Source organism: Nymphalis io, chromosome 9, assembly GCF_905147045.1.
Source record: "Nymphalis io chromosome 9, ilAglIoxx1.1, whole genome shotgun sequence".
NCBI lineage: Eukaryota > Metazoa > Arthropoda > Insecta > Lepidoptera > Nymphalidae > Nymphalis > Nymphalis io.
The window spans coordinates 6,320,188-6,335,623 of NC_065896.1; the positions used below are offsets into that span (position 1 = coordinate 6,320,188).

At 30.2% G+C, this 15,436-nt stretch overlaps 2 protein-coding genes across 2 annotated transcripts; one reads left to right on the forward strand and one right to left on the reverse strand.

Moving 5' to 3' along the window:
- Positions 1 to 9,398: 9,398 nt before the first annotated feature.
- LOC126770913 (uncharacterized) lies at positions 9,399 to 11,847 on the forward strand. The gene is made up of 4 exons (XM_050490522.1): positions 9,399 to 9,787; positions 9,876 to 9,967; positions 10,092 to 10,302; positions 11,123 to 11,847. The coding sequence occupies exons 1-4, from the start codon at positions 9,682 to 9,684 to the stop codon at positions 11,491 to 11,493; spliced, it is 780 nt and encodes a 259-aa protein (XP_050346479.1). The 5' UTR covers positions 9,399 to 9,681; the 3' UTR covers positions 11,494 to 11,847.
- Positions 11,848 to 11,891: 44 nt separating this feature from the next.
- Positions 11,892 to 14,473, reverse strand: LOC126770912 (Golgi to ER traffic protein 4 homolog). Its single transcript, XM_050490521.1, has 4 exons — positions 14,197 to 14,473; positions 13,837 to 14,119; positions 12,812 to 13,122; positions 11,892 to 12,719 (listed from the first exon to the last, which is right to left on the reverse strand). The coding sequence occupies exons 1-4, from the start codon at positions 14,307 to 14,309 to the stop codon at positions 12,467 to 12,469; spliced, it is 960 nt and encodes a 319-aa protein (XP_050346478.1). The 5' UTR covers positions 14,310 to 14,473; the 3' UTR covers positions 11,892 to 12,466.
- Between the last annotated feature and the right edge of the window lie 963 nt (positions 14,474 to 15,436).

The following is a 15,436-nucleotide window of genomic DNA, read 5'->3' on the forward strand; positions in this document are numbered from 1 at the left end:
GGATGCAACCGAGGACCTTCCCGTGCTGAGCTCCGCTCGAGGCTCGGCGAAGCTTTCATCAGTGGATGAAGGTGATCTCACCCCCCCCCCCCCCGCATTCCTCGTTAGTACGTACGGCAGTGCGAGGCCATCTCAGCTGCCATCCTCCTCAGGACCGTCTGAAATTGGACACGCGCGACCCCACTTAACGCGCCCACGGCTCTAAGGTTACGTCCTATCTTTTAAGCCCCGGGCGTTGGGGCTTTATCCGTTTGCTTATTAACAACCCAACACACCTACTATTCCTAGTACTTCAAACCTTTTGCTGTGAACAGAATAATATATTTATTTATAGATCCTTTCTAACAAAAGTTTCTTATAACCTAAGATTGCATAAATATTTAAGTAGTTTGTCATCCTAACAATATATGATTAAATGCGAAAGGAAGTTATTTTATTTGTTTGTTACGCCTTCAAATTTTAACTACAGAAAAGGACCTTTAGAATAGAATAAGAATAGAGTGTGGTACAGGTGTTAGGCACCTGCACTTCACACCACATTTGCGAATAAACCTATTAATTATATTACTGCGTAAAAAAGGGGCTTAATAAGTGTTTATTTCACATCATATTTCATTTAAAATATCTAGCAAATAGAATTCGATAAAGGCAATATATACGCAATAATAATATTTGACAATAGTTGACCTCGATAGTATATATACAATAAATATTGACTTTGGTACTATTTATTCTAAAACTGCAAATAAAATTCACCTATAAAGTCTATGTCAAAGAGGTCTACAAAAATTAAAATTAAATTGCTTATTTGCTCATTAACAGTTAATAATTTATTTGGGTCTTTTTCAATGAGATCAAGGAAGCTTTGAAGTTGCACCGAATTTCGAATAGAAACCAGACAACCACGCAAAATAGATAAACCAAAGCAAAAGTTCCTCTTTACCACGTTTTATACGGTTTAAAAGGAATAAAAACAGAAATTGGCAGCTGTTACACTATCTAGCACTGTACGGAAATGTTTTTAAAGAGACAATTTATATGGGCATACATTAAGAAGCTAGATACATTTTATTACATTTAGGTACGCCAAATGACTATTTGTTTTCATCTAATATTATAAATATGTTCAGATTAGAATAATATTTATATATGAGATTTGTAAATATTTATTTTGTAAATCGGATTTACAAATTGATCGAAATCATTTTTACTCTATTTTTACTTCAAGCGATTTTATTAAAAAATGAATTATTTTGTTTTGTTTAAAAGGGTTAGTTAGACCTATAATAAAATAATTATCCACATATGTCTCAACTACTTTATTAGAGAAAGAAATAACAAAAACATAAACAATTTAATTCAGCAAATATTAATATTTACTTTTAATTATAGAAATTATTTTAAAACTTAAATTTATGTATTCCGAGTATATTTCGAACATTTGGAGAAGCTCTTTTCAGTAGTCAATTGTTTTATGTTCTAATTAACCTCCAGCTATAATCCTCAAACACATTGTTAAATATTCAGTGTGTTTGGATAGCCACTTTGTTTTTGTGTATCCGATCGTTAAAGTTTTCTTTTATTGCAAAATATACCGGATATTCTAGCGATTGCAATTTAATGGGACCAGAATTTTTTATTTTATTACAGCGCATAAAGTTAAATTACAATATATGAGAGTTTTTTATGTAATGCTAAATTACATATTGATAAATTATAAGTTACATATTGATAAATTATAAGTCAGTAGGATAATAAAACCTATGTACATGTTATTTTTACTACCACCATCAACAGGCTATACATACGTAGGTACATGCAATAAGGGATTTACTGATATTAAGTCCTTCTGAATACTTATAATGCTAAAACTTTGTTATTATTTCGTGTGTTAGATTATTTCTGTTTTTTTAATTATGTAGAACGGGTAGCTGTGTGATTCGATGGTAAGAGATCACCTCCCATTCCCTACACCCTATTTAAGATGTTTCGTATGTCTGTAACTGACTCAATCGCCATTTAAACCGGAAAATTAAAGTACATCTGTCGATTGTCTCAGGCAATCATCATTGGCTTGTGAATAACAGGAAAAAATAGAGAAAAACAAATATGTCGCTCTTACATAAATATTGATTATAAAAAAATATTTAAAGATTAATGAAAGAACTTTTTGAAACTTATCAGTCTTGCGCGCTAGACCACACGTGAAATAGAGCCGCGCAGGAACTGACAAGCGAATATATATAATATGTCTCAACATAAAATTAGTTTGAGTTTTTTTTTTACTTGAGGTCTTTCATATATATATGATATTTTATTAGAGCACTGGCAGTTCGATGTGTTGGCGAGCAGTTTCACACGTAGCACGGAAGTTAAAACAACGCTTTTTAAAGCTTATTGTCAAGTTCTCTACATGTGCCCTGCCCTGCAGAACCAATGTAATAATGGCTTTAGGTTGTTGATGAGGTTGTCGCAATTTTGCATTGCGACTAATATGTTACAATGTATAACTGACAACGAACTAATGACCAAATATTAAATAATAATTGTCCACTAACATAGATTTTAATACATTTTACTAACCCACTATGGATGCTACTCATCTGAAATATTGTTTATTTTATTTTATTTATTTTTATTTATAAAATTTTTGTGCCACACTATTTAAAAAAAGACACACAAAAACAATGGGATCCTCCGCAAGTTTTTTTAAATTAAATATCGTCAGACCCACTCAACAGATATTTTACCGCTAAGCAACAATTACTTAATATTGTTGCGTTCCGCGGTTTGAAGGGTACCCTTCAGCCAGTGTAACTACAGGCACAAGGGAAATAACATCTCAATTCCCTAGGTTAGTGGCGCATTGGCTAGGTAAAGAATGGTTATTATTTCTTACCTCGCCAATGTCTATGGATGGAGGTGACCACTGCTCAGGTGGCCCATTTGTTTGTCCGTCTGCCTAATATATATATTATATATTGAGGCTGAGGCTAAATATGACAAACACGCAGGTGTTTCAATCGTTTAATTGAAACGATTGAAATTGATGTTAATATGAATACCGCTATAAATTAAATATTTAAGTATTCTATTAATAACTTCAAGTTTCTGTACATATTATTACTTTAAGATTATAAATTATATAATAATACTTTTTCAATTTGTATATTCCTTTTGTCTGACGAATAACCAAACGCTACGTATAATAATAAATAATGTACGTGGCTTGTGACACCGTTATATAATTAGTATTACGTACCTACTTCGGAGCTACTGAAAGTAAAACTAAAGTTAAGTGGGACTTATATGTTTTCAAACTTTAACTCTTCCTGCCACACACGTATAAATTCTTGATTACGACATTAGAAGACACGGCAATTTAAAACCAAATAAAGTATATAGTATACCACTGTGATGCGATCTATTTACCTGTTCGTACTCCTTTAACAACATGTGTTACTTTAAGGATCCATGCAGTGTTTTCTTTTCATAGTTTTATTCAAATATCTCTAAAACTCTCTGAGTAAAAGTGTTCTGTGCTTGTAAATTCTAGTCTATATTTTTTTTTTCAGCCTTTTGCCGTCCACTGCTGGACGAAAGCCATAGAACGCCAACCATCCCGATCTTGGGCAGTCCGCATCCATCCCGAACCGATCCATCCCGAACCGATGATCGAAAACGATCACTGCCAACTACACGAGCGACCAAGTGAGTGGTAAAGCCAGCTGCATTACTATAACTATTTTTGCCCAAACTTCAGTAGATTCAGTAGATTTTCTGGAAGACTTACTAGACGTTCATACACGTGAAAGAAAGATGTTCGGGAGCTTACTTCAATAGAATACAGTTGAAATCATTCAAATCGTCAAGTTGCCATTAAATAAACACAAACAAGACAAACGCATCGAAGATATAATAAATTCTTTTTCTTAAGTCGGTTAAAATATGCGATTAATAATACCAATGTAATAGTTAATTATTGCATTGGTTATTATTAATCGCAGTATTTTTTTTCTTTTAAAAGGAAAAACTGCGTTTGTAAAAGCGGAAAAATTCGCAGTTCAGTTGAGATTAATTTTCCCTGGCGGCTTGCCATAGAGAGAAAATTGAAAAGTTCCGATACGAACGCAATTTCTGACTCATCGCCCTCAAATAGAACGATTTCCTTGATTGGTTTGATTATCGAATCTTTAAGCTGTAAATCTACCAGTCACATTAATTATGGTTACTACTACTGGTTTTAATTGTAATTTTAAAAAACTTATAGTTTCCATTTAGTATAATTTTAATTTTTAGTTTAATAATTTTATATATTAATTTTATATTTTAATTTTAATTTTTAGTTTATTAATTTTAATTTTTAGTTTTATAATAATTTTAGTTTTACTTATTTATAGTGTATGTTTTTTTTTCAATTATACACAGCTTTTTTGCATATTAATGTACCTATAATAATTTTCTTCTTCTTTAATAAATAATAATGAAAGTTTATATCCTTGTCGTCTATGCGTTATTAAATCATTCATCCGATTCTGACTTAACTTTTTTTATCTATTCACAACTCAGCTTTTTTGAGCAAGGTTCTAGGCTCAATAATATTTTTATTACTATGTTTATCCTTCAATATATGTTTTATGTAGACCCTTATTCTAGCCGTGTGACGCCGGGACGGTTAGTAATACATAATATAAGTATAACAAGACATACCTATTTATGAGTGAGGAGGTTTTTTGGATAAAATGTGTCCATTTTTTGTATGACTGTAATATAGATTTAAGGTTATAAACTTTAAGGTTACATAGGGAAATAAATAAGTACTAGTGTCATTGTTGCAATAGAAATAATATAAATAATTTTTGTTTTGTCAGCTTAAGCTAAAAACACGCCCAATTTCACTTTTTCTCTAGACCATTGATATTGCGAACTGTTTCTATTTACATATAAATATATTAAATTCTGTAATATAAATGTATTAAATTTAGTACTCCCAACGTGAAATTTGTAAAAACTAATGTACTTTTAAATGGGGAAGCTTTAGATGCTATAGAAGCAACAGAATTTCTTGGTATCACCATAGATTCTAAGCTTCAATGGGGCCCTCATATTAATAAATTGGTAAATAAACTCAGCTCTGCAGCTTTCGCAGTTAAAAAAAAAATAGAATGTTAACTGATGTAGATACGGCTCGCCTAGTGTATTTTAGTTATTTCCACAGTATAATGTCTTATGACATTCTACTCTTCTAATGCAACCGATATTAATACGATTTTTGTACTGCAGAAGAGGGCTATTCGTGCAATTTATAACCTGGGCCCTAAAGATTCACTTAGATGTAAATTTAAAGAAATTAAAATACTGACTGTCGCTTCTCAATATATATTTAATAGTTTTATGTATGTACGAAAAAACATAAAAGATTTTCCTAAAAATTGTGACGTACATACTGTCAACACCGGGAACAAGTATAAGCTTACAACCATTATTACCAGATTACACAGGGTTAGTAAGTCTTTTATGGAACAATGTAAACGCTTTTACAACAGGATCCCAGAAAACGTTCAAAAATATTCAATTGTGAAATTTAAAAGAATCGTTAAGGAACGCTTGTGTGCTAAAGGACACACACATCACATCCGATGACTTTTTAAATGATTGCACACCCTGGGAATGAAACGATCGCCTCCAGGTTATCTCAAATTTAAAAAAAGGTATATATCATTTGGCTAGTATTATATATGTATTGCACTTCTTGTAAAGAAATGAGATATAAAAAAAACCCGCTGAGTTTCTTTCGCCGGTTCTTCTCAGGTCTGAGGTGTTTATTTCCGAACCGGTGGTAGATTTATGACAGTCAATAAGAAAGTGTAATACTTCTATATTGAATAAAGATTTTTGACTTTGACTTGACTTTGATACATAGCCTTTTTGTGTCTGGAAAAATGCTTTTACCAACATAAAGTGAGTGATTCCCACATACGTATGCAGAAACAGCCGCGTACGCGACGTAAGCACCTGCGTCAGCCTAAATGTCAGCATCCTGCGATCACTTTCGACTCAGCGACTCAGGTGTGGGCGGATCGCTTCCACTCTCGTCAGAAGGGGACCGCAGATCGCCTCCGAATCAGGGCTCGCTGGATTAGTGCCATGACTCGCTCCACTTCCACCGACCCTGGACAGAGGCCGCTCGGATCCGCATTCACGAGCACCTCCGCTTCGAGTCCCCATTGCAAATCGCTCGCGAAAATGGTTGGCCCCGTCTATGACACCATATTTTAGCCTCGTATCACTTTCATTACAGCCCTGTTCCGAGCACACCGGCGTTTCGTTTCTGGTCCTACTCTATAGCTATATCCTATTCCAATCATCGAAGGAGTAAAGGTAAACAAACATGGATTTACAAATTGCATGCGATTTGGTAATTATTCTGCTTTATTATGTACTACTACTTTCCACCAACCCGCATTGGAGCAGCGTGGTGGAAAAAGCTCCAAAACCTTCTCCTCAAAATGAGGAGAGGAGGCCTTTAGCCCAGCAGTGGGACATTCACAGGCTGTTTCGGTTATTATGTACTACAAACAGTTCTTGATTAATTTCGTTCTTTTGTGGTTAGTTTTTTAGGCTTACTCCTTTCGTGGTTGGAATAGGCTATACATAGCCTGTTTATCCATCTCGAAACTATAACCTAACACCATGTGAAAGTTCCATGAGAACCAACTTCGTGAATTATCAAATAGATAATTCGGAAATACAGAACGTAATAATAATATTGATTATTAAATGCATGAATGCACAAGAGTGTGAAAAGCGCATGGATACACCTAATTAGCATGCAACTTTGGCGGCCTTATCGCGATCTCCTCCAGGCAACCAACAACAAACAATTTGTTTAATATGCTACAATGTTACTTATTTATAATTTTATTTGCTAAATAAACACTGATTGTCTAACTGACTGGATATAGCGTGAAATTTTGCTTACGAGTTTTTAATGATGTCCAAGAGAACAGACCAGTAGAACAGCCAACTACGTAGGAAATATTATAGTGCACAAGTTTGTGTGCAAATACACTTCGTATTCCTTCACTCTCGTAATCCGATGGGACAGCTATCAGATACGACCGGACGGACTTCAGGTGCAGGCTTTGCCAGGCAAGTGAGTGTAAATACTCTCAAAACTCGAAGTTCCGGGCAGATACCATAAATTTCTAAAAAAACGCTGAAATTTGTTTAAATATTGGTTATTATTTATTTCAGAGACATATATAACTTCTATTGTCTGTAGTCCTTGTTTCTTTACTCGAAACACATTTCTAGCCACAACGAAAAAATAAATCGAGAATATAGCCATATTTTTAGTCATTTCTTTAACCATTGGTTATAAAAATATATTCGCTAAACACAACTAAACACAACCAGATCACAGAAATGATTTTCTGTTACTGTTTTAGTATAAATATTAATATCAATAAATAAAATTTTGGATATCACAGGTCAATGAACTATCTTGGCTTTTGGCAAATAATATAATAAAAAATCCAATTTACTCGTTAACCTCTTTTGGAAAATTTCCAATGCAATGCGGTACTTGGTCGTGACCAGAAATAGAGTCTATTCAAATTAATTGAACATTTAATATTTATGATATTATTCAAAGTATTATACAAAATGACAGTAAGCGTAATCGATAGGTGAACTGATTGAAATAAGGTTTAACTCGAAATATAAGTAAACTAGCTATTTTGTTATATGATTTATATAGGTAGGTTTGGATGCCTCAAACTATGATATTAAAAAAAAAATCATTTACTTCATATTCCGGTGTAAATGATTATTTGACCAGACAAGTAGGCCATAAACTATGCCTTTATTTTCTTAATCTAGACAAATCTTCCACTTACACTATGCATGATTTAAGACCATTAGTTTGTTTTTCCCAATAGTTTATTTAAGTAATAGTGAAACACAAATATTACTTTAATTGGAGTTATTGAGACATCTTGATGTAATATTTTATAAAATGAATGAAATGAATGAAAAAAACAACGCCGTCACTGCTTTAAATACTGCTTAGTCATAAAATGTTTTTTGTCAAAAACTAAACTTGTTTTTATTGGCATTAAGCTTATAGGTAAATACAACCTTAGGTCTACCTGAGGTACCTGAAAACTTCTTTTTAATTTGGCACGGGGACGCCGTTATTATTATTTTTTATGTTATCGAGTTACCTACTATCTAATATTTATTAATAAAACCCTTATTATTATCAGAAATATCAATACACTATACTTTCATAAATGATCAATACATCCCAGTACTCCTGAGTACTCCTGAGGTACTCCCAAAAATACAAATTGCCTGTGAGTGATGTTATCATTATATTGCTATGAAATCATTCTTTTTTTTTTAAACAAATTCGCTCGGTTTTTTACATGGGTTGATAAAAGTGTATGTAATATATATCAGCCAGATTTAATATTTATTATTTTTCTTGGAGTAGTACATTACAGTACATCAACTAAATGACAAAGTCCTTACTAATCGATTTCGGCTGCGTCAGGCCAGCTTATATATTCTTTGCGGCGAACTAACCATTTGCGCATAGATATTATAATGTACTTGAATGTGTGTAGTCACAAATGCACTCTATTCGATTCCTCTTATAATCCGATAGGATAGTAATCCGCTCGGATGGTAATTCGACACTACCGGAGAGATTTTTAAGGTCGATAATGAAACTTTTATGTATTTGTTGTAAGTATGTCTAATTGATTAATTGAAAATAATTGACAAAATTAAACAAAAAGTAAATAAAAAATATTACTCTGTTTTAATTTTGTATTTCTTTAAAAATATTACATATCTAAGTAATTATATAAGTGAAAATTAAAAAGAAAAAATTACACACGTAAGTGTTTAAGTGCGATAATCTTATATGCCCTTCTAAACGGAAGTGTTTAAAGTTTGTTTTATATTTTTATACTGACATTTTCATTATAATAAAATTGAAAGTAAGCTATTATTAAAATAAGAAGTATTGTGCACGAAATAAGTTGCTCGCTACAATATTGTTACTAGTTACTACTAGATGAGTAAGACACCTTTTTCGGCAAACCAAAATGGATAAGAAACAGCATTACTTTTTTGAATCAGGACAGGATTTTCGGGAGTTCATTTATTAATAATTTGGTATTGTATAAAATAATAATTGCTAACTAGATTGGCTTATATACTTGGATATTTAAAAACCTTTAAATTATGTTATTAATTTTTCGCCGTAATGCTGATTCATGCAGTAGGTACTAGCATTTGGATCCCTACATTTATATTGACATTGCCATATTTATGTATAGTTGGTTGAGTCAGTTGACACTTATCATTTGACATTGACACATCAGATGATAAGCGATAATAATTTATTGTGATAACAATTTAGAAATATAAATTATTTACAAGTAAGCACGTGTAGTTGTACCTAATCAATATTACATAATAAGAGAAAAATATAAATCTTATATTAAAATTAATACTAATTAAAACATATTGATATCTTGTTCAGAAGCTTGTCACATTATTTTCAATTTTCATAAATTGCTTAGTGTTTTGCTATATAAGTCATATTACAAGTTCCAATACGAATTCCTTCTTTGAAAATCAATAACTGTGTAACAAAGAACCAAAATGACGTCTAAAACATTCCAAGGTGTTGTGGATAGATATAATGGGATTACTGTGGACTCTCTGGAAGAACCCTGTGACCCAAATCAATTTTTGGATCAGTTATTAGGTGACTTCATTTAAAATGTTATTTGTGAAATGAAACCAATACATTTAAGATTGTTTTTATTTTGCTATTATAATCCTTTAATTTTTAGCTTCTCTAAAGCAATGGGAGGAAGAAAATAGAAGATGCATTTGGTTTAAGATCTACATCAATGATGCAGCCCTTATACCAATTCTTGCAAATGTAAATATTTATTATGACATGTCTAATATAGAAATTGAAATTACAGAATAGGCTAATGAAAAAAAATACTGTTAATTTTTGTTTACCAAACTTGAAATATTGTATAATAATAAAATATTTTCAGGAGGGTTTTAACTTCCATCACTCCAGAAATAACTTTGTCATGATGTACAAATGGTTACCAAAAAACAGTACAGCTAACTTACCACCAGCTTGCCATACAAATCTAGGAGTTGGTGGTTTAGTTTTGAATAACAAGAATGAAATGCTTGTAGTAACAGAAAAGCATTATGAATACCCCCATTGGAAACTTCCGGGAGGTTATGTTGAAAGAGGTAATCTTATATTATTGTAAATAATTTGATAACTTTAGAAAACTAATAAAACATAGTTTAAACAAATCTTTCCAAATCTACTTAATTAATAATTTTTATACTTTTTTTAAAGTTGCTTTAACCCTTTAACCGCCCGACTTCATATCTGTTGGCGTGCCCCCAGCGCCCGACACAGTGAATCGAAACACACAATACAATTTTCTAAAAATAATGTTAGTAATTCTTCTAACTTTGGACATTATTTTTAAGACTTCTAATTAAGAGGCTAAAGTGTATTAAACTGTAAACGATTACTTAGTTAACTATTTACCTAATGTAAACATATTTTTGATAGAATACAGCGTAATTAAATAAAAAAGCTGATAAAACGATCAGTGTTATTTTGGTCGTAAATATACGACTCAGGCGAAATGGGCCCGAAAATATTTGTCGGATTAATTCGACCTAGGCGGTTAAAGGGTTAATAAGATTTAATTAAAAAAAAAATTATGTATGCCTTTAGTAAATTCCAGTTGTTTAAGATACATATTTCACATGTTTTTATCTAATTTTGATGTGGGAGATAAATTGATATTATCTATAATGCACACTTTTAAACCTTACCTTACCTATTTTACTAAATTATAATAAGTTTATGAACAAAATATCTTTATTATTTAATGTAAAATTTAATTTAAAAGTAACAGTTGCATAGTGTAAGTTTAAAGAATTTATTTCTCATAAAGAATTACAGAAATTAGTGTACCTATATTTATGTTTTTTTTTTAAAACAAATTCATTTTTATTTACCAATTTTATTTATCTAAGTATTTATTCTCAGGTGAGGATATTAAGGATGCAGCCATACGAGAGGTGAAAGAAGAAACTGGTATTGATGCCACCTTTGAGTCAATGATTACCTTGAGACACACACACAATGCTATGTTTGGTAATTCAGATATTTATGTTGTTGTTTTATTAACAGCTACTTCAACAGCTATAACAAAATCAGAGTTTGAAATAAAAGATTGTAAATGGATGAGTGTAGATGAGTTTTTAAATCATCCACATGCTCATGAATTTAATAAATTTATTGTAAGCCAAGCACTCGATTTAAAGGATAGAGGTATTAAATTCAATCTTCAAAAAAGTAATATAACTGTTGGGACATGGTCAAGGGCTATAACCTCACTCACTATAGAAAATATTTAAAAAATTTATAACACATTACAAATTTTTTTATACATACTAAGAGAAATAATTTAAAATTTCAAGTAGATTGCTACCTCAATAAAAATAATGGATTATATTATATAAAATGTAGTAAATTGTTACAAATATACAGTAATTCACGTTTATTAAAATGTAAGTATTGTAAATATTGTAAAATGTTATAACTGATTCTAAATCTGTTGTGTCTTATTTAATATGAATTAACAATTATGTTGGCTTTTAAAAGAATCGAAACTGAACTGTGATCAATTGTATATATTTAAAATAACTCCAGCTTGTTATTGAAATACTAGTTGACTTTAAAAAATAAAACTTGTATTTGTATTTTTTTTACAACTGTTCGTAAGTTTACTGCAAGAACTCTATAAACACTAAACAGCACAAATATGCTTGATAATATTATTTTATATCAACTATATAGAAATCAAATTGAAATAGTTTAATTTGTTATTAATACAATTTATATTTTATTGCATTTAATGAGTTCTTGTAGTGAGCTGATATACCCTTGAATGTTTTGAAATAGATAACAGAAGCACATATACAGAAAAAAAATATTTAAATATTGCCATTTAATAAATAAAAATTCAAATAGAACAAGTATAATAATAATGTTAATAATCTATATAATACAAATACAGTTTTAAACAGATGATTCCATTAAAACAATCCAGTATTATAAAAAGTGCTTTGTAAGACTATAAGCTCTCTTTCTAACTAAATGGTTTCGCTTAAAAAAATATTTTTAGAAGATGCAATTGGATTAAAAATTAATACATTGACAAGTCTGTTTTTTGAGACAACAAATATTCTGTATATTTTGCACCACATAAAAACCATTTCCTACTAAACAACTTTCACCAAATATACACATCGAATCTGCATATGCAGGTATGCAGATGTTTTTGATTAAAATTTTATAAATAGCAAATTATGCTTTAATCATTTACAGCTAGTCTAAGTCAGGAATTGGTGCACTTTTCCTCAAACAATCCCCCCCTTCTTCATCTGAAGTATCAACATCAACATCTCCTATAATAGATTTAAGGAGGCCACCAAATATAGAATTTGAATTTTTGTCTTGTGGGATCTCAATGCCAAACCATATACGTCCAATGGTATCTAAATAGACAGAATAATTTGGATCACGCTTTATACTAATGGCATAACAGCTCCTTAGAATTTTAAATTGAATGACATGTTTCCTGAAATAACAAAAAAAAATATATATATATATATATTTAATTATTCTAAAAATATATTTGATATATACATTGAAATTTATAAAAATACTTACTGTTCAATAGCACGTAATAGAAACCATAGAAAATTTAGTAATGGGAATAAGTATGGTGGACCTTTGTCATTTTTTATAGTAGGATGTGATCCAGTGTATTTGTTAAAAGCTTCTGTGGCCATTTGAATATTACGCAAACAAAGACATTGTAGAACAGCTTGGGCAATAAACAAATCTATTTCTGATTTGAGTCCCTTTGTCGTGTGTAGCTCAATCAGCATATTCGCATAAGCCGCTCCATCACTTGAGTGTAAAAAGTGTCTATGTGCTGATGTAAACTTCTTCTCTTGCCAATATATTTCAGCAATTTTCTATAAATAGAAATAAAACATTTAATGAATTTGAAATATTGAATAATTAATAAAAAAATATGTAGTAGAAATATTATTTATATAAGAAACAAATGAATGCATTAGTAAATTGAAAAGGTTGGAAAAGTAGTAAATTGAAAAATTTGCAAGAAGGTGCAAAAAAAATTAAACAAAAATATTTCATTTCAAATATTTAAAAAATACAAGTACTTATAATATAAAAATAAAATTAAAGCACATGTAATTAATTAAAAACTATAGAGAGTATTAATAACTCATCGGTTCAATTAAATTTCAGGATATTTTACAGGAGATCAAAAAATGGTAAGTACATTGCTTTTAATAACGACTACTTACAATTATTATGAATATTTTTTATTAAATAGAAATTAGTTACAAATCTGAAATGTTCAACCCACAAATATATTAAAAGAAAAATCATTGATTGTGCAAAATAATTTTAATTGCTTTAGTTACTATATAACAAATCAATAAATATTAGAATTTTTGCTAACCTAACAACTCATATACAAGTACATTATTTAACCAAAATATGTTGACATTACTTTATTATACTTACTGTGTACGGGATAAGATCACAATAAGATTTTACTTATTTAGTGTGCATAATATTGATCAAAATTTATAGGTTATGATATTAAATCTTATTAGATAGTTGTGGTTTAAAATGTAAAAAAAAGCATATAGAATTACCTTGTGAAGTAAAGGATGTCCTTTTTTATTATTATCCATAGACCATTTCACAGCATTTGTTAGAAAGGTCTCTCTTTCGGGAATACTCGAGTTCATCTTTTCAAATAATTTTGATATTTTATCTATCCATTCGGTGCAAGGTTTTGTTTCAGATTTTGTTAAAACTTCTATTAACAGGATTGCCAGATCTGCTCCACTGCCTTGTTGATCGCGTTGTAGTAATAGAGTTGAACCTTTATACAATAATTGAAGCAAATCGGTGTACTTCTTTTGACTTAGGTACCTGAAAATATATAAAATTAAAATAGGTCAACAATTGTAGAACTATATCAAAATTATGATCTTATTTTTATGGCTTACCTGAAATAAAGAGTCCTGTACATTTGATGTGCTTCATAATATTGACCCGAATTCACGGATGCTTCGAGCTTATCTAAAACTCGCGATACACCTCTTTCTCCTCTTCCAGCCATAATTAGTTTTCGAGATTATATATTCCTGAGAAAATCTTTCACATCACTTATTTTAATTTACGTCTTCACAAAAAGTCACTTTACCACATGAAACTTATTCTTTCTAAAATTTATTTCTTTGGTTAATAACCAAATAATTTTAAAATATCTATGTTCTATGAAAAAGCTATATCATGCAAATGTCAAAAGTATTTATATTTGTCTAGAGTAAAAGAGAAAGAAAATAGTTAAAGAAAACAACCTAGAAAAGTCGATTAATTCTCGTTTAGAAATAGATTACATAAAATAATTTTGTAAGATAAAATAAATAAATAAATCTGTATGATTCAATGTGACATAAATTATAAATTATTACAAATATAAATAGAAATTTAATAAAGAATATAAAATTAATCGATTAAAAATAATTGTATCATAATGTTCAATAATAACGTAATAGTATTTTAGAAAAACACAGGATCATTGTTTCGATGTGTTTTCTGAGGTACCTACCTAAATGACTCAGTCAACTTAAACTACCAATTTTCAAATTTTGAACTGATAATCTGAGTTTATTGACAGTTTCACTGTCAATAACTTTTTATTAACCCAACTCAAGATACGTACCTAGAACCTCGAAATGTGAAACTTTATGTAAGCCACTAAGGTCTAACTCTAGATCGACAAGACAATACTGCGGAGCGGAACAGTATTTTGTTGAAAACATACATATTTTGATAGCATGTGGCTAATGGTTGTTTAATGCAGGCTTTAAATGCAAAATATCAACAAAATGCTTAGTTCGTATGACAAAAGTTCTGTGAAATTATTGTTCATGTTAATAGAAAAAATACCCTAAATTTATTAAGATATAATATGTAGTATATAAGTATAATTGAAAGTTGTTGCTCCTAAATAAAATTGACATTATGACATAAGGCCAATTAATATAATCAGTTTTTATTCATTATCAAGTATTTTTATTTAATCTGTAGTTAGGTAGGTGATTATCGTAGACATAGTAACTAACTATGAACCGAAACAGAGAAACTATTAGTTAATTTCTCTGTCTTGTCTACGTTACGTAGACAGAGTAACAAAGTTGTTTCTCTGTCTACGCTACGTTATGAAGATAATATATTGACATT

What these genes read in the sequence shown, in the direction of transcription:
- LOC126770912 (XM_050490521.1), bottom strand. Translation starts at nt 14,309, where the DNA reads ATGGCTGGAAGAGGAGAAAGAGGTGTATCGCGAGTTTTAGATAAGCTC. An exon ending in TACAGGACTCTTTATTTCAG is followed by an intron (nt 14,120 to 14,196) that starts GTAAGCCATAAA and finishes ATATATTTTCAG; the next exon opens with GTACCTAAGTCAAAAGAAGT. An exon ending in CTATTACGTGCTATTGAACA is followed by an intron (nt 12,720 to 12,811) that starts GTAAGTATTTTT and finishes TTGTTATTTCAG; the next exon opens with GAAACATGTCATTCAATTTA.
- LOC126770913 (XM_050490522.1), top strand. Translation starts at nt 9,682, where the DNA reads ATGACGTCTAAAACATTCCAAGGTGTTGTGGATAGATATAATGGGATT. An exon ending in ATTTTTGGATCAGTTATTAG is followed by an intron (nt 9,788 to 9,875) that starts GTGACTTCATTT and finishes TTTAATTTTTAG; the next exon opens with CTTCTCTAAAGCAATGGGAG. An exon ending in GGGAGGTTATGTTGAAAGAG is followed by an intron (nt 10,303 to 11,122) that starts GTAATCTTATAT and finishes ATTTATTCTCAG; the next exon opens with GTGAGGATATTAAGGATGCA.